Genomic DNA, 25,884 nt, shown 5'->3' with positions numbered 1-25,884 from the left:
ACATGGATCTCCATCACTATTTTTCTATGCATGCTAAACATGTGATGCTCAAATGAGATCTCCAAATCAAGGCTCATGACATGTATCCACCACTAAACCTCCAAGACACACATCTCCTGGTGCTACAATACTGAGAAAAGAGACCTCTGAAAATGCAAAATGAATGATGCATTTTCAAGCGGTAATAATGGAAAACCGGAGAAAACATAAAATTGATAAAGAAATGTTGGTTAAAGATCGAGATTATGAAGATAGTGTCAAAAGCCCAACTGGTTTATTCTTTTGACAGGGCCAAGCTCAAAATAGCTCATGGGCAACAATATATCAAACATAGCAATCATAGTGTCAACAAAGCAAAAGTTTCCTATCAATTTATGATTGAAAATCCCAAACATAATGATTAAATGTCCATCAGCATGCCTTCAACACCTTAGTAGCTAAATATAGCTAATAACCACTGTAAACTTCAACATTTAATAAAGGCTACTTTGGTGATCTAGCTAGCCAAATTTTACCCTTTTGTCTCTCTTGACAGTTCCTTGGCTTATAGTCCAAAGATCTTATTAAGTGCCAATACCTATGGATTTAAATTCTGCTTACAAGCTTTCAACTAATCTCTGATGACTGTTATATTAAGACATGGGAGAATATATGCCAACACCCTGATGTATTGTCCTAGAAGCTTGTTACCACAAAACATTACAGTCGACTTTACCTTGACTTTAAAAATAAAAATATGCTGTATGCAAATGAGATACATCAAGCAAATTGAGGGCCCATCTACTAGCAGTCCGGAATATTCATCTAGAATAGTTGGAAATTACCTGGCCTGATCTCTTAGGTCACCTATATGCCAGGAACGAAGCCTCTTAAAAAGCTCAAAACCGCTGACAAATACAAGGACTTCGGTACCAGTCAAGTTAGCTATCAATCTTAGTGGTAGCAGCCTCATTGAAATCACTATCAGCATAAAGAATTCGATGGAGTGATTTCTAACAGACTCAGTCTCTAGGTGAATCACATCCTCTGTTTAGCTTGTCTTCTCCTGACATGCCAAGGAAATGATCATAAACAACAGCTTTTCAAATCATAATGTGCAAAACAGACAAGGTAATGGAGAAAATGTGTTGTGAAATAAGAGAAAAAAAAATCCAAAAAGCATGCCACTGACTGTTTTTGTAATCAAATATAATGGCATCATATGCCAGCAAGCATCAATAATACACAAGCAGTGATTGCCAATATTCTACATGTGATGATATTATGAAATTTACAGTGTATTTTTTACAATATTAAGTGCTGGTTTTCAAGCTACCAGAATAGAAGTCCTAGCATGTGTTGTATTCTAAACTACATATATTGATATGCATTTATGGACATCTTTTATATGCTTACCTTGAAGTTCGAACATCAACGTGCAGTCACAAGTTTATACATTAATATGTTTAGACTAGATGCATTTTCCAAATACTTGCAGATATTTCAAGAGAATGAAATAGTAACAGCATTCTCACCACCATCATTTAACTTCTTTTTCCCTTCTTTTTCTTGGACCCAGTTTTAGATGAAGCTGTAAACAGGCTTTCATACTTTTTTAAAACCCTTTCTTGTTCATCATGTAAACCTAATATTTCATATGTGTCTGCCACTTTCTTGATCACAGCCTTGTCTGGTGGTTTCCAATTTTGCATTTCAAGATCATTAAAAAGCTTCAAACACAGAAATACAGAGAGGCGTCAGTTAACTGGAGACGTAGTGTAGGTTTGTTTAGTACAAACCAATGTCAAAAAGTATAAGATAAATTAGATAAGAAAAAGACAGGAAATGCTTTGAATATTAATCTCAGTATCTGGACTAATAATTTTAATAACTTTCAAGAAAGCTATCCTTTACTTTTCCTGGATATAAGTAAGAACCAAGGCATTAAACTTAAGGCAAGATTTTCATTTTTCAAAAAAAATATCCATCTCATATTTAATTAGTTTTTACTAGTTTTTTCCTATGTTTCACCAGATTTGAGAGATAAAGAGACTAGTTTCACTATAGGCTACTAAAATAAATCTAAAAAGATCATTAAAAGTTTAAATTTAAAAATAAAAAATGATAACTCTAATTTCTTACAAATCAAGTTATATATAGATGACTTGGGCCTCCATTAATGATAAATCCTTTTTTTTGTTTCATTCAGCATTGAGAACATCATTGATTTTTCAGCGATGTACCGAAAAATTTTGATTTTTTTCGGCCTGAAAAAATCGGGACTTTTTCCTGAAGTGACTCTTTTCTGATTTTGAAAAAAATGAATATAATTTGTATTTTTCAATGTTTGTCACAGTTTGCTGATTTTTTCACCATGTTTCTGAGAAGATGTTTTCCAGACCCTCACTGATGTTATCAACATTAGTTTTATTTTCAAATTTGAAATTCATGAATGGTATATATATAGAGAGAGAGTGTGTGTGTGTTTTGAGAAGTATAAACAGGAGGTCATAGGAGTCAAGTCCCTAGGCTGGGTGTAATGTTCTTTTATCTAGTGTTCCTCATGGCATGGTAAGCATGGACTTTCGTGGCTGGGGCAGACAGGTCACAGGGGCAAGTTTACTTCATCAGTGGGCCCAGGGGCTTTTGGAGGTGTTTCAAGGGGTTTTGAGGTGTTTTTATGAGGTCTGATGGCATTTGCTTGGTATATTCCATCATCCGCACATTTTTCCTTTCGTTCCATGGCATTCCAACAACTTTCAAAACACAAAATTATTAATGGACTTGACTCAATTAATTACACTTAAGGTGGCATTTTGGGAGGAAAACTTGGCAAAACACCTTACTGTAATAGCTCGTTGGAACCGGAACGAAAAGATCTACAGGACGGGATGGTTAGAAGAGATTTTCAGTGACCTAAGGGGGTATGGTGGCCGATTTACCATTTTCCCACATTAAAACGAATATTTTAATTGAAATAAAAGAGGGAAAAGTGCTCCATGATTAAAATAATAATAATATTGAAGGTTCTAGAGGGGTCCATCAAATTTATAAAAGAGGAGGAGGCGGCCATTAGGGGACATCTTGGATTTGATATTTCTTCATGTATGAGAGGTTGAGAACCCGGTTCTCTACTTCAGCAGTAGCCCCAGGATGGAAACCCTCAGGGGATTCAGTGAGTTTGGGAGAGCACCCATCTCCCCTTGGTGAATTCATCCAAAATTCACATAAGGCTAGCACAGCATTGGGGTAGATTCTTGAGGCCAATTTTCCATCTTAGCTATTTTATTGTATGAGCATGTAAACCCTAGTTTCTATCATAATAAAAGTTGAGATTGTTCTTGCTCATTTTGTTGTTATTTTTTTGTATGCTATTGGTTACATTTTTACATGGCAATGTTCGAAATTTTTATGGAGTAATTTTGGTTTAGTTAGATTTCTGCAAAATTAGCAAAATTTCCCATTTGGGTCATTACAGTGGTATTAGAGTTGTGCATCCTGCCAGCCTGAGGGTTTATTGCAGATTAATTTGTAAGAAGATCGAGGATATTAGGAGAAGCTAGTATTCAGAGGAATCCTTTCTACTATGCTCATTTTGTTCGCAGATTCGCTAAGGGCCAGATTGCCACTCAGATTATATTAAGAGGTCAGATTGCTTCGGGCATTACAATTCCTATCGAGACAATTTTTTTTGCAGAGGGGTCAACACTATTACAGGGAAAATGTTTTTTTCTTTCAAGTGTTGTAGTGTTCCACCAGAACCTAAGATTGTTCAATTGTCCAAGATTGAATTATCCCACAACTGAAGCCGAAATTTGAAGCTCAGGAGGTTGAGTTCTCTCTAACAGCACTGAATTGATCTTGGTCGCAAGCCAAATTTGTTTCTCCCAGAAGGGCCATTTTTCTGGTCAAACGTAGCTGCTCAGATCAGGGTTCGAAGGTAAAGTTCGTGGGCAGTATCAGAAAAGGCAAGGAATGTTGCAAAAATCTCTCTCAATGCCTATGCGGCTGTCAGTGTTGTTGTAAAGCTTGGAGCAATTGGTGAACGGCACGTATTACTAATGAGCACGTGTAGCGGACGATTCACTCTTGTTAAATCTAGTGCATTGATAGATCATGGTGGTTCACCAAATCAAGCTCAATTGAAAATTAACACAAGTCATTCACGTGATTCAGAGGTGGTGAAGGTGAGTTGTGAAATTGTAGGGACTGATTTTCAGTTATAAGTGGCAGCTACGCTCTATCCTTCGATAGCTGTACACTTTGAAATTGACATGGTCGGGTTTTTTTTCTTTGTTGAAGAGGCCATGATCAAATAATAAAGACGCAGATCACGTTGGAAATACTTATCAGTTGGTCATATCGATCAGCTGAAACCAGCTGCTAGAGAAGTTTGTGGTTGCATGCACGCGTCAAGGAACGTGGAAAGAAGGCCAAACGTCAGATCGTTGACTTCTTCTGAATCCGTGAACAAATGACTTGCAGGAATAAGGTGTCACCATGAAGGGCAAATGAATGCCATTGCGCTCGATTTTGTTGGACGTAGTCAATATACCTTCATCATGGTGTACGCAGGATTCCATTGAGTAGTAATCAAAGAAATATAGGTGCTGTACTGATAACCTGAGCATGAGCATCTCCTGGAAAGGCATTACTGCCACAATCTTGTTGTACGTGCAATTTGTTTGTTGGGGAATTTTTCTTGAGCTACACGGGTCCAAGATGCTGACTTGAAGACTAACACAAGAAGTAGGCCGCTAACTAGTTGACTATCCAACTGTCAATCCATTCCAGGTTCTACCTTGTATTTAATTTCTGAGCATAACGTTGAATATTAATAGACTTGTATTTAAGAGGAGTCTAGTCTATACTTTGGTTAACCACTATTGGAGAACTGGAAATATTTAGAACACACTTACAACAATGAGCCTATGATGTGTTTGTCAAAGTGTCTAATCGAACAAGTTATTGAAAGAACTCAGAAAATTGTGGTTGTTGGCGAAAGCGGGAGTTTTGTCGTTAAAGCAAGAGGAGGATAGAATCACTGGTATATCTGTCTCAGCACTTTGATTCTCAGGAGACTGTGTTATTGGCCCAATTGTTTGCTTCAACAAAAAATAAAGAGACTGAGTTGGTGTTCACCTCTAGCAGCTTAACCAGAGCAAACCATCATATTAGATCTTACAGTGGATGACAGATTCTCAAAATTTCCAAGCTTGATTTTCAATGGGCCAAGTAGTAATTGCTTGCATTATGGGAACAGTCTTCAAATAAGAAGTTTATGTCCGCACTTGTACACTAGGTTCCTCTACTTTCTCACTGTTGTTCACTAATTTGTAGCAGCTCTAATTATGTTTCTAGGTACGGTGATGTGAGAGGTGTATGCTGCTCTTAGATATGGTTGTGAGCTTGTTGAGTTTCCCATGTATGCTTATTACCATTGTAAGTCTTGTTGTTAGACCCCTGCCATGAGTCTGGAAGCATTTTGAGGCAAAATGGTTGTTGCTTACTATTGTCAAACTGAATGTTATTAGAGGGTTGCATATTTTTGAGGTTGTAGTGATCAGAGATTTATTGTTGAAGAGTTTATATGTTTCTTGCCAATGAGTGTTGTTGAGAAGGCTTGTATTTAGTGTTGTGTCTTGAGAGCATTATTGTTATAGGTGTCTTGTTGCTACTAAATAATGGAGTATTTGAAGCACCTCTTAAAACAACACAACAGTACATCAGTGGACTGCAATCTGGATCAAAGACCAAAACAAAACAACAAACCTTTCTCATGAAGGGTCTATGCCATTCTTCAAAAAGAACAACCAAGAGATGTACAGAAGGGGCAAGAAATAGCACTCAAAATCTTTGCACTTGGTACAGATCTGAAATACATGAAGGTTACAGTCAAAGCCCTTTTCAAACTAGATGAACTGGATGCACTCCTTTTCTGAAGTGAACCAATTAGAAGGGAAGAAACAAATTTGGGCTCTAAAACTAGCTATGCTTGCTCTCATACAACACAAGTTCTTGGAGGAACCTTGTGAAGGAGTCCGACTTCTAGTTGCATCCTGTCTCAGTAACATTATGAGGTTGGCCACATCTATACCTCCTTACAGTGATAACATAATGAGGAGAGTCTTCAAACTGATAGTAGAGACCCTTCAAGATTTGGATAACAGTGCGGGTCCTACTTTTGGGAAGAAACTTGAGATTCTAAAAGCCATGGCCCTAGTTAGATCATATGCCATCATGCTTGATTTGGGGTGTGATGACTTGATCCATCAAATGTTCCAATGTTTCTTTAACATTAAGAAACATCACCCTGGCATAGTCAAAGCAAACATGCTGTCCATTTTGTCTTCAGTTATGGGAGATCGTGATGCCATTTGCAAGGAGTCGGGGGCTAGATTGTTGACCATTTGGAGGAGAGAACAACTGGTTTCACTTGTTGCTTATGAACTAGCCGAAAGGTTGGTTTATCAAAACATTGGGCTATTCAGGAGACAATTGACTAGGGAGGAGTTGCTCAGGTTTAGTGGATCATGCAGCAAGAATGAGCTGAGGAGGAAGGGTCTCTACCAATGTTGCACGAAGCGGGGACAAAATGGGGACGTTTTTTGGAAGCGGGGATGCGGAAGCGTCATTTTCCAAAAATCTAGAAGCGAAGTGTCTGCTATATATATATATGCTATATATATATATATTTATTTATATTTTTTTGCATTTATACTCAAAACAAACATCCCAAATACCAAATTAGTTGTAGAAGACATGAAAACATGCATATTTTTGCATAAATCAAGATAGATATAGCATCCATTGTACATTAATGATTAATTATTCAAGCATCAACCATTTAGATGCATCAACCATCTAGAATCTAGATTCTTCTCCTCTTGTCTAGCCTTTGCCTCTACCTCGATTGTCTAGGGATATTAGTCAACACTGCCCAATTTTGGTCAAACTACCTAATTCAAGACTTAAAATATAGTAGAAAAAGCTTAACATGCTTGATCGATGATTTTGACTTGATTGAAAGGTAAATTTTTGCTAAGGGCGTGACAAAGGAGTTCAACAATTAACACCACCAACACTAGGGTACATATAGGGCTTGGTGCTCTTGATTAAATGCTAATCGCATATCTTCATACTTGATATAATCTAATGAAATGCCACAATCCCATTGATCCTGAATTCCTGAAAACTGTTAAGTCTGCTGAATTTTGAATAGGATATGAAATTCTATTTTCTCCATATGAAGTCCAATGAGGTTGGAACCACTCTCAAACATCCTGAGTCATTTCATGGTAATGTTAAAAATTTAAGCAAAAGGATGAAAATGAAAAATAAAGGAGAATGTCACTTTTACTTTAAGAATTTAACATTACCATGAGGGAGCATCTGCTATATTTATATTTTTTTTTATATTTTTTTTGCCTTCATTCCTCACCCTAACCCAAGATGGACCCACCCCCAATATGCAAACTCACCTAAAATTAAAAAAATAAAAAGTAAAAAAAAAAATCGATTTTCTAAACAGAGTGGCGCACTTTCCGGAAGCGTGTACGGAACCATACGATTTGCCCTCCGAAGCGCCGTACGAAACACGCTTTAGAGATTCCGAAACGCGTTTTGGAGGGACGCTTCCAGAATTTCTAGGAAGCATCCATATCAGTTCGAAACGCATTTCAGAATTTTGGAACCGCGCTTCCGGGAACTCTTCCTGGACACATTCGTACCGTCGCACTTCGGGCATTAGATCCGGGGGGGGATGTTTCACTTCATTTACAAGGGACCTAATCACTCATGCTTGAGTGACATTGAGGAGATGATAGAGGTAGAGGAGGAGGAGATTCCTTCTGATTCTCAAGGTGAGGATTCTTCCTTGGACAAGTCCATGGGTTCATTCGAGGATGCCTCTGAGGAGCATGAGTCATGTGGAGTTGTTGACAACAGGCCATATTTATATTCAAATGTGTATGGTGAGCAGTCAGCGCACCCTATAGGAAACATTCAGGATGATTCAGCATGAGCAACATATGGTGGAGCATGAGTCGGCTAAAGATGATGATGTGCACAACATGCCTGATGTGTAATGATCCTAAATAGGAATACAAGTGATATTAAACAAATAAACTGTGCAGCAATTTATAAAAACGAAATTCACATTTAGGCATTCACAAAAAGCTGCAAATATGGAACTGTTGAGCCATTTTATTAACTTTCTGAAGGCCAAATACAATAGATGATGAAATGGTGCACCTGGGCTTGTCTCAATGGACAAGCAGGACCAAACCCAAGTGGGAAAATGGTTGAGCTGAAGGTTGCCCAGCTGTTGCACCAATCTACACTGTGCTGCCCCAAAAACTGCTTCTCTACTGAAGTTCGAATGGCTGGAAAGTGCACTTACTGCCTAGAAAATTGCATGTTTTTAACCCTGGACTCGTTGGCCTAAACCTAGAAAACCTACAAGGGATTTTAGTTGGTTTGGACCTCTGATTTTCGACCCCCTTGGAGCCTCACATCAGCTATTGCTGCAAAACTCGACCTGTTGGAAACTTCCTGTAAATACTCCTGAAAACTTCTCCAAAGTGTTGAGTTCACCCTTGCTATCCAACCCCTGACTTCTCGGATGAGCTCTTGGCCAAAATCATATGCTATCCAAGCAATACGAAAATCTGCAAGTGGCCCTTGCACTGTCCCTCAGCCCATTAATTCGGACTGCTAGAATGTTGGCTCAGTTGGCTATAAAACCTAGCAAGAATGTTGGCCTAGTGCTGCTACCTCAGCTCCCTAACTCCCTGACAAGAAATATGATCTCTACTGGCCTCAATCTCCCCTTGCGTGTTTCCTGATACGCACTCCTTGCTCTGCGCTGGTTGCTGGTACTATGCCACTGCCCTGAACTCCTGAAAATCCTTGTGGAACAACCTCCCTAGGATGGGCACAGATGGTCCCCCGAAGTAGAGGTTGAATCTCCTGCTTGAGAGACTCGTGGATAAGCAGTTGGTTGACTCAGCTAAACAACAGAGTGAACAATTGAGTAGTTGTTTGCAAATGTCAAAGATGAAACCAAAATGAGAGCTAATCTCTCCTTATATCTCCATGGGCCTCCTTAGCCCAATGTGGGCCCCTCCATCCACCCATTCGATTTTCCCTCCAAGCATATCGAATGGCTAATTCGAACTCTCACATGGGTGGCCCCCACATTCCACTAGTAGCTAAATAAAGTGGATTTGGCCCCCAAGTCCCTAAGTTGAAAGTGCGGGATCCTCTTCCTTAGTCAAAAATGTCCAAAATTGTGTAGCAGCACCCTGTTACTAATGTGTTTGAGAAGGGATATGACAGTGCTCCCCTCCAAAATGTTGCTTGCCCTCAAGCAACCTCAAAGTTGGGTGCTCCAATATGTACTCACCCTTCAAGGTTGCATCCTCATCTGGCAAGTTCTTCCAGCGCACTAAGAACTCCTTGATGGTCTTGCTCCTCAGTTTCCTCTCACTGCTCTCCAAAATGGCCTACAGTTTCAACACCAGGTGGCCCTCATCATCTAGTGGGGGTAAATCAGTTGTTGATGTCACTTGTTGTCCCAACACCCTCTTAAGGCATGAGACATGAAAAACGTTGTGGATCCTACTCCCCTGAGGCAACTCTAGCTCATAAGCCACCTCCCCAACTCGTCTAATCACTTAGTAGGGCCCATAGAAGCGTGGTTGTAGCTTCTCGGCCCCCTTCTGCGTCAGCGTGGATTGCCTGTAAGGCTGCAGCCGAAGGTAGACCAAGTCACCCTCCTCGAAGTGTCTCTCTATCCTGTGCCAATCTGCGTAAACTTTCTGCTGATTTTGGTCTGTCACTAGCTTATCCTTGAGAGCCTTGAGGAAATCTTGGCTCTCTTGGACCCAGTCTTTAGCCTTTGGGGCCCGGCGATCTCCAAAAACAATATCAGCAAAAGACAATGCATCATATCCATAAAGAGCACGGAAAGTGGTCATACCAATGGACATGTGGTGCGTGGTGTTGTAGCAGTACTCACCCAGATGCAACCAATGAATCCAAGACCTCTGCTGACCAGTCACGTAGTCCTCAGGTACCCCTCTAGCCACTGATTAACTCTCTCCGTCTGGCCATCTGTCTGAAGGTGATCGCTAGTGCTAGGAGTCAGCTCTGTCCTGACCAGTCTGAAGAGTTCTTGCCAAAAGCATCCCATGAATCTGTTGTCCCTCTCACTCACTATGTTCTTGGGGAGCCCATGCAATCTAAAAATCTCTCGGGAGAACAGTTCTGCAACTTGTGCAGCTGTGTACCTGGTGGGGATGGTGAAAAAGTGGGCAAATTTGGTCAAGTTGTCGACCACTACATATATACAATCCTTCCCCTGCACTGTGGGGAGCCCTGTGATGAAATCCATAGAAATACTTTCCCATTTTTGCTCAGGGATGGGAAGTGGTTGTAGCAATTCTACGAGGTGGGTCAATTTCCCCTTGTTCCTCTGACAAGCCTCACACTCCTGTACGTGCTGCAGCACATCCCCCTTAAGGCCCTTCCACGTGAATCTCTCTCGGACAACCATATAAGTCTTCTGGAACCCTTGGTGCTCGGACAATGGTGAATCATGTGCTTCCTGGAGTACCCTCTCCCTGAATTGCGAGTTGGGCACTAAGTAAATACGCCCCTTGTAATAGATGACCTCATCCATGGCACGGTAACGCTCATCTGCATGGGTACCCTCCAATACCTCGCATGCCCTCCTATCTTTGGAGTACTCCACCAACAACTGAGCCTTCCAATCATGGCAAATGCTCATGAGAGATAACCTAGTTGGTCTTCGAGATAGAGCATCGGCCACCACATTGTGCTTTCCCCGCACATACTCTATATCGAAGTCATAGGCCCGCACCTTGTTAACCCACCTCTATTGCCTATCATTGAGGCCCTGCTGAACCATGAAATGTCGAACACTGTTGTGATCAGTCTTCACTCAAAACCGGTTTCCCACCAAGTACCGGTGGAACTTGGCCAATGCATGCATAATGGCCAACGTATCCTTGTCATATATGGAATACGCAGCTCATGTGGTAGGAGCTTTCGGCTCTCGAAAGAAATGGGATGCCCCTACTGTGACAATACTACTCCAACTCCTACCCCGGATGTATCACACTCCACTGTGAATGGCTGGGAAAAATCCGGAAATGCCAAAACAGAGCAACTGCTCATCACCTCCTTGACGCGATCGAAGGCAACCTGTGCTCCATCAGTCCATGCGAAGGCCCCCTTCTTGGTCAAGTCAGTCAAGGGTGTTGCCAGGTGTGAGAACCCCTTGACAAACTTCTGTAGTAGGTGCACATGACCAAGAAGCCCCTCAGCATAGCCACATCTCGGGGTACCGACCAATCTCAGATGGTTTGAATCTTCTCCTCGTGGACCTTCACCCCATCAATGCTAAAGATATGCCCTAGGTAGAGCATCTCTATCAACCCAAAGACACACTTGGAGAGCTTGGCATAAAGTTGTTGCTCCTCCATAATGCGCAATACCTCCTCCAAGTGTTGGAGGTGCTCCTCCCATGTCCGGTTGTAAATCAGAATGTCATCAAAGAAAACTAGCACGAACCTCCGCAACTGTTCCCGCAAGACATGGTTCATGCATGACTGGAATGTGGCTAGAGCGTTGGTAAGCCCAAATGGCATGACCAAAAACTCAAAGTGCCCATAGTGGCACCGAAAAGTTGTCTAAGGGATATCCTGATCCCTCACCCTGATCTGGTGGTACCCTGAATGCATATCAATCTTAGAGAAGTACTTGGCTCCTCTAAGCTCATCCATCAGCTCATCTATGCGGGGAATGGGGTGTCGGTTCTTCAGTGTCTTTCGGTTGAGGGCCCAGTAGTCGATGCACATACGAAGGGTTCCATCCTTCTTCTTCACCAGCACCACTAAAGAAGCAAAAGGACGTGAACTTGGCCTGATATGGCCCAATGCTAGCAACTCCTGGATGGCCTTCTCTATCTCGTCCTTATAGACTTTGGGATGCCTGTAAGGGGTGGTGATCACTACCTGCACACCCAGCTCCAACTCAATAGTGTGCTCAAATCCTCTGTCTGGTGGTTGCCCTGGTGGAATGTCCCCAAACACTACGGCGTATCTGTCCAGCAAGGCATGTATGTCTGCCGGTGGTGGCTGAGCCTGTCCTCTTGCCTCTGAGATCCTCAGCTCAACTACCCATGCAATGTCCCCATGTCGTAACTCTGCCTCCATCCTGTGGGCCGAAACTGTTTGAGGTGGATAAGATTGCATGCCTCTCAAGACTACCAGTGTGTCATCCAGCCAATGAACTCCATCACCATGTTGGTGTCTGTCACATCAACCACAAAGAAATAGTCTGTCATCGAGTCGTTCCCCATAACTACTGTCAAGGAAGGCACATATCTAGTGCACTGTATGGTACGGTCACCTCGTACGAGGATTGAGAAGCCCTCAAACTCCGTTATGGTAAGGCCCCTCCTCTGGACCAACTGGGCATCTATGAAATTGTGGGTAGCCCAACTGTCAACTAGCACTGACACCTTCTATCCCTGTACAGTGCCTTTGATCCTCAGTGTCAAAAATTTGGGAATCCCGCATAAGGAAGCGAGAACTCCCCCTGCTGGGGCAAGGGATGCCCCACCCTGTGGAGGTGGTGGTGGTGGCCCTCTGTTTGTCAGACTCTCGTCATCTACCCCACCGCGATCCTCCTCCACCTTGTCCCCTTGGTCACTGTCAGAAAAAAGACTCAATGTAGTGTGCTCTCCTAGCAGTGCACCGATGGCCTGGTGCCCACGACTCTCTGCATGTGAAGCATAGCTTCATCCTCTGGAGGTCCTTCCATGTCTCCTCATCTAACTGCCCCCTCCCTTGTGTGGTCCTCTAAGGTGGAGGTCTAGTCTCATGCCCCTTTTGTTGGAAAGGGGCATGTGCAGGAAATGGTGCTCTAGTCTTGGGGATGGCCCCCTGTAGATCTCTGGCACACAAGACTGCTTCCTACAGCGTGGAGGGTCTGCGTGACTTCACCAGTCCACGCAGGGGCTCAAGCAAGCCCTCAATGAAGGTATACACCCTCCTTGCCTCGAATAGATCCAGGACCATCACTGACACCCGCAAAAAATCTGAGAAGTACTGCTTCGGGTTGCCTGTTTGGCGCAGTTGGGTTAGCTCTCTAAAATGAGCCTCTGAATCCCTCTGATCAAATCGCTCCACCACCCTCCTGGTGAAGTCCTCATAAGAAACTACGTGGGCATGCCCTAGGGTGGTCAAGCCATGAAACCACCAATCATGGGCTTCCCCTTCCATGTGCAGCGTGGCCATCTTAACGACTTCCTTCTCTGTCATCAGGTTGAGTTGGAACTAGGTGTCCATCTTCTCAACCCAAGCCCTGGCTGTGCACTTGGCAGTGCCATCAAAAGTAAGGAAATACATCCTCCCTATGGTCCTCTGCGACTCGTAGTTCTGGGTCCCTTGTCCTCCATACCCCTTGTTCTTCTCACTTTGCTTGAGCTTGCAGCAATCTCTGAAGGAGAGGGCTTCTTTAAAGTCTTCATCCATAGCTCTCTGAAGTAATCTCCCATCTGAGGGGGGTCTTCCTCCCTTGCAGGCTCGATTTGTGCCACTTTCACGAAGGAAGGTATTGTAGCACGAGTTCGCACACTGGCTGAAGGGCGCTGTGTTGCTGGTGAGGGGTGATCGAATGGCAGAGAGGCCCCAGATGTTGGAATTTCTAAGTCTATCTCTTAGAAATCCTTCATGTACTTTCTGATTTATTTCTTCCTACTTGTTTTGTTAATTAACAAGTTATTTACCATGTAAATACTGAAAATAAATACAAGTGCATGCTCAACACATACAGATCATCAACTGAAGGAAAAACAAGAACACAAGTGACACCGTTATTTTTGGACTAATGTCCCAGAAAAAACCCAATGCGGGAAAACCAGGTGCAACTATCTGAGGGTTTTATTATTAAGCAGTTTTAGAATACAATCTGGGTGCCAAAAATGGCTCACCCAACAGAGAATGCCCCCAGCAGTAGTACCTCTCAGTCGGAGACATATTCCGGTTAAAACCTCGGATGAATGATCCCACAGCTCTCAGCTCCAATCTGCCCCACGAAATCTCCCAACGTTTGCCTCTAGGGTCTGCGTCAGCCTCTCTGGCCTAGCATCAACCAAACTAGCCCCATGTTAGCCTTTGAAGCTTCTGCGTCTCCCACACTGGCTCTCTCTAGCACGATGTAGCTCCTGGTTGCCTCTGCGTGGCCTCTGGCTGGCTATGCGTCAACCCTCTCCCGGCTTCTGCGCTGATGCTCCCGGTACCCTCTCTGCCTCTCTGCTTCTGTATTCACTGCCCCTCAGCTGCAACTCTGATCACTCCTTCGATTTCCTCAGCAAGCCCTGCCCCAGAAAATTGAATTCTTGATCAACTTGGTGTGTTCTCCAAGTGAACCTCAAGTCTCCTCTTATACATTTCTCATTGACAATTCAATGGCCCAGATTTAAGTCCCTAATCAACGGTTAAGATTAGATCTGGCTTGATCCATGACTTTTGGACCATTCTAACTCAGTTTTATATTAATTCACATTAATATTTTATTTTCCCTAAGTTTAGACTTAGGGACTCCATTAAAAATATTAATTATTTTAATATCTCCCAAACTTGTTAGATTCTGCCCAAACCATTTCTGGGTATTGGAGATCTCATGTGCTTTAGCCTCTCCACCAATTTTTGTGGCTAGAGCACATCCGATGCTATCCCAAATCAACACTCTCTCTTAGCGAGGACTATGCTCTAATAATAATCCTCACTGAGCATCACCCTGATCATCCGGTATCGGTTCCTGTGCTAATGCTAGGCCTGTTGCCCATCATCTGTACTGCTACCCATGGCCCTGCCACTACCACTGCTGCATCCGTACGACAGCTCCCTCTCATCATGCTGCATCGTGCTGCCCATAACACTGCCACTGCTAATTGTTGCACTGCAACTCAGTTACTGAGAAGTAACTAATCTCCCAACTCTGACATCTTTGTTAAGCTAGAAACAATCCTGATGCTGAAGATCCCTCTGTTGCTGACAAGTGCTCCCTCTCTGACCTTTGCGCTGCTGCAACAATTCCATGCATCTCGCATTGCTGCCTCACGCTGTCCTAGGACTCCAGCACTATAGCTCCCTCTGTTGCCTCATCCGCAAAAGTCTCTACCGACATCTGCCAATCCTACTACTCCTCTTTGGGGCTCCCGTAGCAAGGTATAATCCAAGAGGTTGGGTACCTCGAGGATCCTTCCCCTCATCGCTTGTAGTCCGTCTGACTACAACTCGATGTCTCCCCACTTCCTCTCAAGTGGTGTATGAGCACTCATGGCACAGTCATCATTTGTCCCCACTTCTTTCTCCGCCCTCGCTAGCGTAGCCTTGGTCTCAGAAGCCTCTCCCTTGCTTTTCTTCCTCGGACACTAGCTCACATGGTGACCCAGTTCCCCACAATGGAAGCATTTGACCTTGGAGAGGTGCTTCTTCTTGCGTTTCTCCTGCTTTCCCTTAGATGCTACAGAAGCATCCTCCTCTTCCTCCTTGATTCTAACCCCCTTGTCGCTGCTTCCCGCCTTGGTTAGCCTTCTGATCTCTTCTTAGCGAAGAGCCGCCCGCAGTTCCTCCCAATCTGGAAGGGTCGACCTACCTAGTATGCTTTGGACAAATACCTCCCAATCCTCTGAGACTGCGTTCAATGCAATGCTCACCATCAATTCCTGATCCGGCGTAGCCCCTATGGAAGTCAGCTGATCCCGAATCTCCTTCAATTGACCAAGGAAGGTATCAATCTGTTCTCCCTTCTGCATCTGGTATGACCGCAGCTAATTTTCTAGTAGCATCTTCCTCTGCACGGAAGTATGCTGATACAATTTCATCAGGGCCTCCCACATCGCATTTTTCGTTTCTTTTTCGGCAATATGTGGTACTACATGGTCCTTGACCCCGCCAAGGATGATGCTCTTGGCCCTCGCCATTGCCTCCTCGTATTTGTCGTTCTCAGCCGGGTCAACTGGGATCGCTATCGTTTTCAAGGCAAAGTGCTTGAGACGATTCCTGTCTAGAACAAACAAGATCCTCACCTTCCAGACTACGAAGTTTGAGGCTCCATCCAGTCTGTCCTGATCTCTTACCCCGTTCGCTGTCATTTCGCTGCTCCTCTTTCGACTCTTTTGAGTTCCCTCCTGGAAGTTCTCGGTGTGACTCCCTCTAAGCCTTGATTTCCCTCTTGGAAACCCCTCTGCCAATGTTGAGATGCCCGCACTCCGATCGCTAGTGCAGTTGTACCACTGATCCGGATTTCTTGGCTAGAAATCCTCGGCAGCAACACCCTCCTCCTTGGTCTTTCCCTGTTAGGTACTAGTCTGACTATAGTACCCCACCAGATTCACTCTGCAACTTACCCACAGCCTCCTATGCTCTAGCAAACTGAAGGTTAGAGCCCCTAGGTTCTGCGCAATCCCGGCACTAGCAAAATCTGCACCTCCTGGCCATGGGCATCAATCCTTCCTGACTAAGAAAGATGACCGGGCACTGCGTAGGTCAGGTATGCTTCTTTCTGCCACTACGCTGATCTTCTTCTGGGCTCAAACTCGATGACGTAGGTACTACGTCACCCCTTCCTTGCTGCTTCTCCGCTAGGAACAACTTCTGTCACTCAGGACCAGTGTGGAAAAAGTCCCGAAAAAATCGGGATTAATTCCTAAAAATGCGATTTTTTGGCCGAAACGATTATATCGGCCGACTTTTTGACGATTTTTTGAAAAACGAAAAAATCGCGATAAAATCGAATTAATCCCGATTTTTTCGGGAGTCGATTGAAAAAATTGTCTGCGTTATAAAATTTTTGGCCGCGGGCATAAAAAGCCGGAAATCATTCATTTAATTTTTCACTGTCTTTTTGCTTGTTCCGGATCCGCGCTGTGGAGAATCGAGGCCCGAGGGTTTCAACCTATAGGTTTTCGGTGTGCATTTTCCAGTTGCAACGTTGCCAACAGGAGCCCGCAAGCCTCGGCCCTCAAGGTTAAGGTATGCAGCGTTCACTGCTCAGAGCCTCAGACGGTAGACCATTCACCATACGCTGTTATATGTTAAAACTTAAAACTTAAAATTGACGTCGTATATTATGATTAATATATAATATATATTTCATATTTATTAAATTATTACATATAATATATATGGCTATGCGCAATGAGCATTGCGGCCCTGCGGGCAGCGGAAAGCCATGGCCCATTAACAGCGTATATGTAATTGTATTGTGCTGCGTGCAATGTGTACACTGTACAGTGTAACTGTATATTATATAACTGTTCAAACTTCAGTCACCAGTGTTCAAACTTCACTGTTAAGTAACTTAAGTTTCACTGATATATACCACAGTTGTGACTCGTAACTCGTGAGAGCATTTTGTCATTACATATCGTTCACATGAGCATAGGAATTTCTGTCTTATGTCATTGTTTAATAGTTTATAATATATATATTATATATCATTGCCATACAAGTAACAGAACAAAATTATTGCCAAATCAAACAAGGTCAAGGTTATTGCCATGTCAAACAACGTCACTTACCATATCAAGGTACTAATATTTAGGAGTCCTGTTATCACTTAAGGTCATTCAGCCAGTGTTAACATTAAAATTAAAAAAATTAAAATTTAAAATTAAAATTTAAAATCACTGTAAATTTGTAATTTAAATTTTAAATTTATTAATTTGTTTCTAAATTGAAAATTCTGAGTGCAATACAAATTGAAATTACTAATTATATTTTGCTGATTTGAATTTGTTTCAATTTTTATTGTGCCCAGGTTTAAACTTTAAATTCCAGCTCAAACTTTAAAACAAAATGCCGAGGATTTTGGATTCTATGTGGGAGTTTGGTGAGCCTCATGCTACACCCGAAACTGGGAGGGTCAATAGAGTGTATTTGACTTGCAAGTTGTGTGGCAAGCATATGTCAGGAGGCATCAACAGATTAAAATTCCATTTGGGGCAAATTCCGGGGCAAAATGTTGAACTTTGCAAAAACACAACTCCAGAAATCATCCGATGGGCCATTCAATCATTGATGGATAAAGAGGAGGGAAAAGAGACCAGGGCAGCAATAACAAAACAACTTGTAGGGGGCACAAAAGTGGGGGGAATTGAGAGTGGCAGTGCTTCTACAGCAGCATCACCTTCCTCACCCATGGGTACTCATCCTTCTATCTCATCTTTTTTTGTTCCTAGAACAACAACTGGTTCACAGCCTGGGATCAGATCATCAATGAAAAAAAAGGAAAGGGCAGAAGCTGACAAGTTGGTCAGTAGGTGTCTTCTATGGAGTGATGTTCCTTTCAACATTGCCAAGACAAACCCATTCTACTAGCCTATGTTTGATGCTGTTGCTGTCGTTGGCCCGGGGTACAAAGCCCCCACCTTTACAGAATTGAGAGGGCCTCTTCTTCAAGATGAAAACACTGAGTGCACTGCTAGATTGGCAGAGTTTAGGGCATCATGGGAGCACACTGGATGCACAGTCATGTCAGATGGTTGGACTGACCAGAAGGGTAGGACCCTTCTTAACTTCTTGGTTAGTTGTCCCAAGGGGACAATGTTTATGAAATCTATTGATGCATCTGACCACATTAAAGATGCACGTTTATTATGTGAGTTGTTGGACCTCTTCATTCAGGAAGTAGGCCCAAGCAATGTTGTCCAAGTCATAACGGACAACGCTGCAAATTATGTTGCTGCTGGCAAGATGCTTATGGAGAGGTATCCTAACTTGTTTTGGACACCTTGTGCTGCTCATTGCATTGACTTGATGTTGGAGGATATAGGTAAAATTCCTACTGTGAGGGATATTGTTGAATCAGCCAAGAGCATAACAAAATTTATTTATAATCCTTCATCTGTGCTTAGCTTGATGAGAAAATTCACCAACAACAAAGAGTTGGTGCGGCCTGCCATTACACGATTTGCCACTACTTTCATATCTCTTCAGTCTCTGTTGAATTCTATGTGGGAGGTGAAGAGCATGTTTCTCTCAGCGGATTGGCGTCCTTTATCTATTAGCCGCAAACCAAAGCGAGAGGGCATATGTAGACTAGTTTCATATGATCAGAGCTTTTGGGCAGGAGTAGAGGAGGTGTGTGCCATTTCAGAACCTTCGGTAAAGGTTCTTCGGTTGGTTGATGGAGAGAAGCTTGCAATGGGCTACTTGTATGAGGCCATGGATAGGGCCAAAGAAGCCATCCGTGCTTATTATGCAGATAAGGGAGATGAGGGGTTAGCGAAACAACAGGTCATATGGAGAGTGATTGATCAGCGATGGAACAATACCTTCCATCGCCCCATTCATGCTGCACGTGTCTACCTCAACCCTGCATTTTCTTATGCTTGTGGTTTCAGATTTGATGCCGAGGTGATGGATGGATTCTTCACTTGTGTCGAGAGGATGGTGTCATCTGAGCAAGAACGTGAGGAGATTTCTAAAGAAATGGAGGTCTATAGGATGGGAGGTGGCACATTTGGTTTTAACATGGCTATTAAGAATAGGACGACCAAAATGCCAGGTAAGCTTTAGTTTGTTTCAAACTTTCAAGTTTAGAATTTCAATGTTTTTTTTTATGTTTCTAACTTTATCATTTTTCTTTTAACTTGTAGATGCTTGGTGGACAAGCTATGGTGCCAGAGTACCCCATCTCCAAAAGCTTGCCATTCGAGTGCTCAGCCAAACATGCAGTTCCTCTGTGTGTGAGCGCAACTGGAGTGTATTTGACAAAATACACTCCAAAAAGCGCAACAGGTAAAAACTAAAAAGATTTCAAATTAAATTTTTTGAATTCGTTTGATTAATTTTAATATTTAAATTTTCTAAGTACTAATTTACAATCTATGACCCTAATATAGATTGGAATCCCGACGCCTCAATGACATGGTATACGTCTACTACAATCTTCGATTGTGGGTGAGACAGCTTCAAAAACCTACTGATGTGGAAGCCATCTCATTGGACACTATTGATACCACCGCTGCATGGAGAGTCGAGACTGAGAGACCAATCTTGGACACGATCCCGGATTGGTTAGATGTGGATCTAGAGGATGTAGCAGTTGCAGAGGAGGGAGAGCCAGAGATAGAGGAGGAGGAGGCGGAGCAACATCAGGGTCAGGAGGCAGTAGCAGAGCTGGATGAGGATGTTGAGGAGGAGGTGACACCATCTAGGGTGGGTAGCAGCAGTAGCAGCATAGCACAGAGGCCACCTCTTCCATCAGCTTCTAGAGGATGATTGAGTCCATTTCCTTTTGTATCCCCAAGGCCAGGGTCTTCTTCCTCTAGAGGAAAAGGCAAAGCCATTCCCTATTCCTGTAAAAGTGGAAGAGGATCTTAGTGACTGATTAGTGATTACTTGATGACTTTTAGATGACTCATGATGTACATTTATTATATTTTTTGTTGATATTTTGACTCTTGAGAGTTGAGACTCAGACAGGACTCAAAATTCAAGAGTGGATTCACTATTTTGATATGTGATGTAGCACTAGACTTCATATACATATTATATATTAGCTTTCTTTACATGTTTATGTGGAAATGCATTTATTTGATGTTGTGGATACTCTAGATGTTAAAAAAATTTAAAAAAATGAATAATTTTGTGTTTTTTTAATTTTGCCGACTTTTTCGAAAAACTCCCGACTTTGCCGAGTTTTTCAACTTTTGGACCCTTGCCGAATTAATCCCGACTTCGACTTTTTCCACACTGCTCAGGACAACTATTTCTGCTGCTGATGACCTCAATTCTCCTATGATTTGCAACCACGCTCTGATACCATGTTGGAATTTCTAAGTCTATCTGTTAAAAATCCTTCATGTACTTTATGATTCATTTCTTCCTATTTGTTCCGTCAATTAACAAATTATTTACCATGTAAATACTTAAAATAAATACAAGTACATGCTCAACACATATAGATCATCAACTGAAGGAAAAACAAGAACACAAGTGACACCGTTATTTTTGGACTAATGTCCCCGGAAAAACCCAATGCGGGAAAACCAGGGCAGCGATTTGAGGGTTTTATTATTAAGCAGTTTCATAATACAATATGGGTGCCAGAAATGGCTCACCCAACAGAGAATGCCCTCGGCAGTAGTACCTCTTAGTCGGAGACAGATATTCCAGCTAAAACCTCGGATGAATGATCCCACATCTCTTAGCTCCAATCTGCCCCACGAAATCCCCCAACGTTTGCCTCTAGGGTCTGCGTCAGCCTCTCCGGCCCAGCATCAGCCCAACTAGCCCTGCGTCAGCCTTTGGAGCCTCTGCGTTTCCCTCTCTGGTTCTCTCTAGCACTGTGTAGCTCTTGGCTACCTCTGCATGGCCTCTGGTTGGCTCTACGTCAAACCTCTCCCGGCTTCTGCGCTGATGCTCCCAGTACCCTCTCTGCCTCTCTGCTTCTGTATTCACTGCCCCTCAGCTGCAACTTTGATCACTCCTTCAATTTCCTCAGCAAGCCCTGCCCCAGAAAATCGAATTCTTGATCAACTTGGTGGCCTCAAGCAAACCGGGAGTGCTAAGGCCTACATTTCAGAGTTTTTGAGGTTATCAGTGACGGTGTCGAATCTATCGGAGTCCAGGAGGGTCTACATGTTTATAGAGGGGCTAGCAAATCCATTGCGGGGGTCGGGGAGGTCCAACAGGCCCGCTACTTTGCAAGATGCAGTGGGGAGGGCCCGAGATTTGCAGGATGCTCTACTAAGGGTTAGGGCACCATTACCACCTAGAGAGGGTTTTCAGCACAGGGGAAGAGACACTAGGGCTCCAACACTGAGAGCAAACCTGGGGCGTGGACAATTGGATGAGGAGACCCAGAGAGACCTCCGAAGGAGGAAGTTGTGTTTTACTTGTCAGGAACCACGGGCTCTAGGCCATAGATGCATAGTGGGCAAGGCCCACTACATTGAGGTTTTCTCTGATAGTGATTTGGAAGATGATGCAGATTTGCAGATGGGTGGAGATGACAGCGTAGTGCAGGCGGAGAGGGGGCCACCACCACCATCCCCACTAGGGGGAGCTCCTTTCGCTCCATCAGAAGTAGTCCTTGCATCTCTACATGGGGTATCCAAGTTTTTGACTTTAAGGATCAGGGGCACCATGCAGGGGCAGCGTGTCTCTGTTTTAGTGGACAGTGGGGCTACCCACAATTTTATTGACACCGACATGATCTAGAGGAGGGGTATCACAACTGAGGAGATTTAGGATTTTTCGGTTCTGGTACCAGGGGAAAGAACCATGCAGTGCATGCACTATGTTCCAACTTTGACAGTGACCATGGTGAACTACTCAGTGACAAATCACTTCTTCGTGGTGGATGTGCCAGACACCAATGTGGTGATGCGTGTCTAATGGCTCTACTTTGTAATGTCCCTTCCTAAACTATTTTGGAACATGATTTATTTCTACATTTTGGGGCCAAGTTTGGAGGATATGGGGCCCATTCAATTTTATTAGGAGACTTCGGAGTTAGAAGTAAGTTTGGTTTTGTTCACACAAGAAAAATAAGCACTTCCTAAGGCAATAGTTTGAATTACATCAAAGGGGAAAATTGATGGCTTAGTGACAGACCCACGAAGGAGGGAAAATGGAGGGAAAAAGTGCTCCACTAAATCTATATAAGGAAAGTAGCTCTCCTCATTTCATTCATCTTATTGGAGTATATCGACTTTACTTTGGTTGCTTGAGCTGCTTAGTCGAGTCACTGGCTGTTTGGCGCGATTTCTTCAAGCAAAGAGCTCACCCTTTCTTCGGGGGACTTCGAGTGCCACCCTAGGAAGGTTTTCTTCATTTCTTCAAGAGGAGGATCACATTATGATTCCCAGTAGTAGCATTCCCTTCCAGGGTGTTTGTATTACTTGGGGGACATAGTGGAGAGGAGGCCGAGTTCACTGGTGGTGCTTAGCATTGGAGATTTGACTTGAGATTTTCTGGAGAGGAGGCAAGGGAGGATTGTCAGCATCTAGGAAAGTTTGGGCACTGATTGAGCTTCTGGATTGGCAGTGTGACTTTCGCACTACTTGGGCTAGCGCAGAGGTAGTGTGTGGGAACTCATTTGGTGGGTAGAGTATCAGTCCTTGAGGCTAAGCTTTGTCGTGGAGGTTAGAGGAGATACTTAGAGTGGTGTTTGTTTTCATTTCAGAGCTTGGAGGAGGACTTTGTGTTCATTCCTTGCAAGCCGCATTTCTAGCGCTTTTTGGAGGGTGTGGGCCATAGAAGAGGTCGAATTTGGGAGGTCAAAGTCTGGCGAAACCATTTCAGGATTTTTCTGGGTTTTTGACAAGGATTCCAGATATAAAGTTTCAAAATTTTCTAAGCAAAGAAAGTGGGGTTTTCAGCCGTATCTTTGCAGCAGACAGTGCATAATTGCTGGGGATTTTGGGAGGTCGATTTTGGGAGGTCAAAATCGGGCCAAACCATTTCTGGGTTTTTGAGGGTTTTGGTTAAGGAGCTTGGGGCTGAATTTGTAGCATTTTCTGAGCAGTAGAAGTTGAGTTTCTTGCAATTCCTTTCCAACTAGCAGTGTAGTTTTCTGGGCAGCGCAAAGCCTTAAAACAATCATTTCTAGCATTTGAGATCAATGTATTATCACCTGGGTTTTGACACGTTTGCCAATGAGGCAAGCCCAGGTGCATTCCTCCATACTATTGTACTTGCTCCATTGATTAATAAAATGGCTCAATTGATTCTTAATTCCAGAGATTTTATGAGCATTTGTTGATTGTTTAAAACGTTTGTGTTGTAAATCGTTTTTGCTTTGCATATCACTATTTTTCCTATTTCGTTACAGTAAATACCCACTTGGCAGACTCACCACTGATTGGAGGAAGTTGGAGATGGAGTTCACAGGGTCGGATGGCAAACCTATTTTGCTATGGGTCATGCACTCCTACTCTCCACAGACTGTTTCGCCCCACAGGATGGAGGTTGATCTGAGACATGAGGACATTGTGTGGGCTGTGGAGTTGAGGGTTTTGGAGGCTGGGGGTCAACCCAAGCCACCACACCCATAGATACAAGCCATTTTGGACAGGTACCCAATAGTGTTTGGAGACATACCGCTAGGACAACCACCTGACCGATGGTTTGAGCATACCATTGAGTTGGATCCAAGGGTACAAGTAGTGATTACTACCCCTTACCGACATCCCAAAGCATACTGGGATGAGATAGAGTTATTCATGAGTTGTTGGCACTTGGTCACATTAGGCCTAGCTTCAACCCTTTTGCTTCATCAGTTGTTTTGGTGAAGAAGAAGGACGGGTCCCTACGCATATGTATTAACTACAGAGCCCTTAACAAGAAGACCATGAAGAACCATTACCCCATCCCACGTATAGATGAGCTGATGGACGAGCTAAGTTTGGGGGGGGGGGGTTCTTCTCCAAGATTGACTTGTGTTCAAGGTACCACCAGATCAGGATGAGGGACCAAGATGTCCCTAATGTTGATTTGGGGTAGCGTCGGATGTGCTCTAGCCATGAAAATTGGTGGAGAGGCTAAATCACATGAGATCTCTAGGACCCAGAAATGGTTTGGAAAGATTGTACCTGGTTTGGGAGATATTAAAATAATTAATATTTTTAATGGAGTTCCTAAGTCTAAACTTAGAAAAAATAAAATATTAATGGGTATTAATATAAAACCGGATTAGAAGGTTCCAAAAGTCATGGATCAAGCCAAATCTAATCTTAGCCGTTGATTAGAGATTTAATCTCGGTCATTGAAGGACCAACGAGAAAAGTATAAGAGGAGGCTTGAGGGTCAGTTCGAAGACACACTAAGGGAGACCAGTCAATTTGATTTCTGGAGAGGGGTTAGCTGAGAAATTTGAACTAGTGGTCTCGAGAGCAGCAAGAGGCAGCAAGTACGGAGCAGAAAGTCGGAAACAACACTAGAAGACCAACGTGGAGAGGCAAACGCGGAGCCTCTCAGGCAGATGCAAAGGCAACAGACTTCGCAGTCACTGGAGGGCTTGCGTGTTAAATCAGTTGTTGCAGTGATAGAATTTTCACATGGTATCAGAGCAAGTAATCAGAGACAAGAAGGGAAAAGCAATCATGGGTCGAGACCATGATGCAGAGGCATCTACGTCAGGGGACTCGCACATATTTTTAGAAAATTGCACAAGAGAGTAATTTTGATTTCTCTATGTTGGTTTCCAGGCTGGAAGAAGAAGTGGATTGTGTGACTAGCTCTACATCATCAAAGGTATGGTATATAGCAGTGGAGCCTCTTGGCATACGACGGGAATCTGGTAATGTTTCTCAAATTATCAAGAGGAGAGGATGAACTTTCAGATCACCATGGGGAACAAGGCAAAGTCACTCCAGTAGGGAGGGGTACCATAGTTTTTCAAAAAGAAACGGGAGAGCAGTTCCATGCTACCAATATACTGCATGTACCAGGATTAGGGATGAACTTACTTTCCGTGTCGCAATTTCAAGGCAAAGGCTATGACATTTTCTTCATCAAGGAGAAAGTATACGTCAAACACGCGAGCTGGAAAAAGAAGGTGCAGATTGGGATCAAAAGTAACAGGTTGTACAGACTACAACTAGAATCACCAATGGCACGAATAGGCAGTCATGGAGACAAGGATTTGAAAGAACTATGACATAGAAAAATGGGACATTTGCACCATGGGGCTCTGAGAATTCTCAGTAACACTGTAACAGGAGTTCCAGATCTTAGTACGGAACGAGATGATGTATGGAGAGGATGTGCTCTGGGAAAGTATGCTAAAGCAGCATTTCCTAGAAGTAAAAACAAGGCCAAGATTGTATTAGGGTTGATACACTCAGATATCTGC

At 43.3% G+C, this 25,884-nt stretch overlaps 1 protein-coding gene across 5 annotated transcripts in view; it reads right to left on the bottom strand.

Moving 5' to 3' along the window:
• Positions 1-340: 340 nt before the first annotated feature.
• The window catches only part of LOC149263633 (uncharacterized), a 313,839-nt gene continuing 288,295 nt past the window's right edge, over positions 341-25,884 (bottom strand). For 3 of the 5 annotated variants that reach the window (XM_089426542.1, XM_089426543.1, XM_089426548.1), the window contains 2 exons: positions 1,515-1,709; positions 341-1,045 (listed from right to left, as the gene is read on the bottom strand). In XM_089426542.1, coding sequence (XP_089282668.1) covers positions 1,524-1,709 — 186 coding nt within the window. In that variant the 3' untranslated portion in view covers positions 341-1,045; positions 1,515-1,523. Of the gene's footprint in view, positions 1,046-1,395; positions 1,710-25,884 lie in introns of all 5 variants that reach the window. The other 2 variants (XR_016259290.1, XM_089426545.1) reach the window with 2 other exon arrangements.

Source organism: Pinus tabuliformis, chromosome 6, assembly GCF_031772625.1.
Source record: "Pinus tabuliformis cultivar Carrire ecotype Pingquan chromosome 6, CPIR1, whole genome shotgun sequence".
Taxonomy (NCBI): Eukaryota; Viridiplantae; Streptophyta; class Pinopsida; order Pinales; family Pinaceae; genus Pinus; species Pinus tabuliformis.
This window is presented reverse-complemented; position numbering and strand designations above follow the sequence as displayed.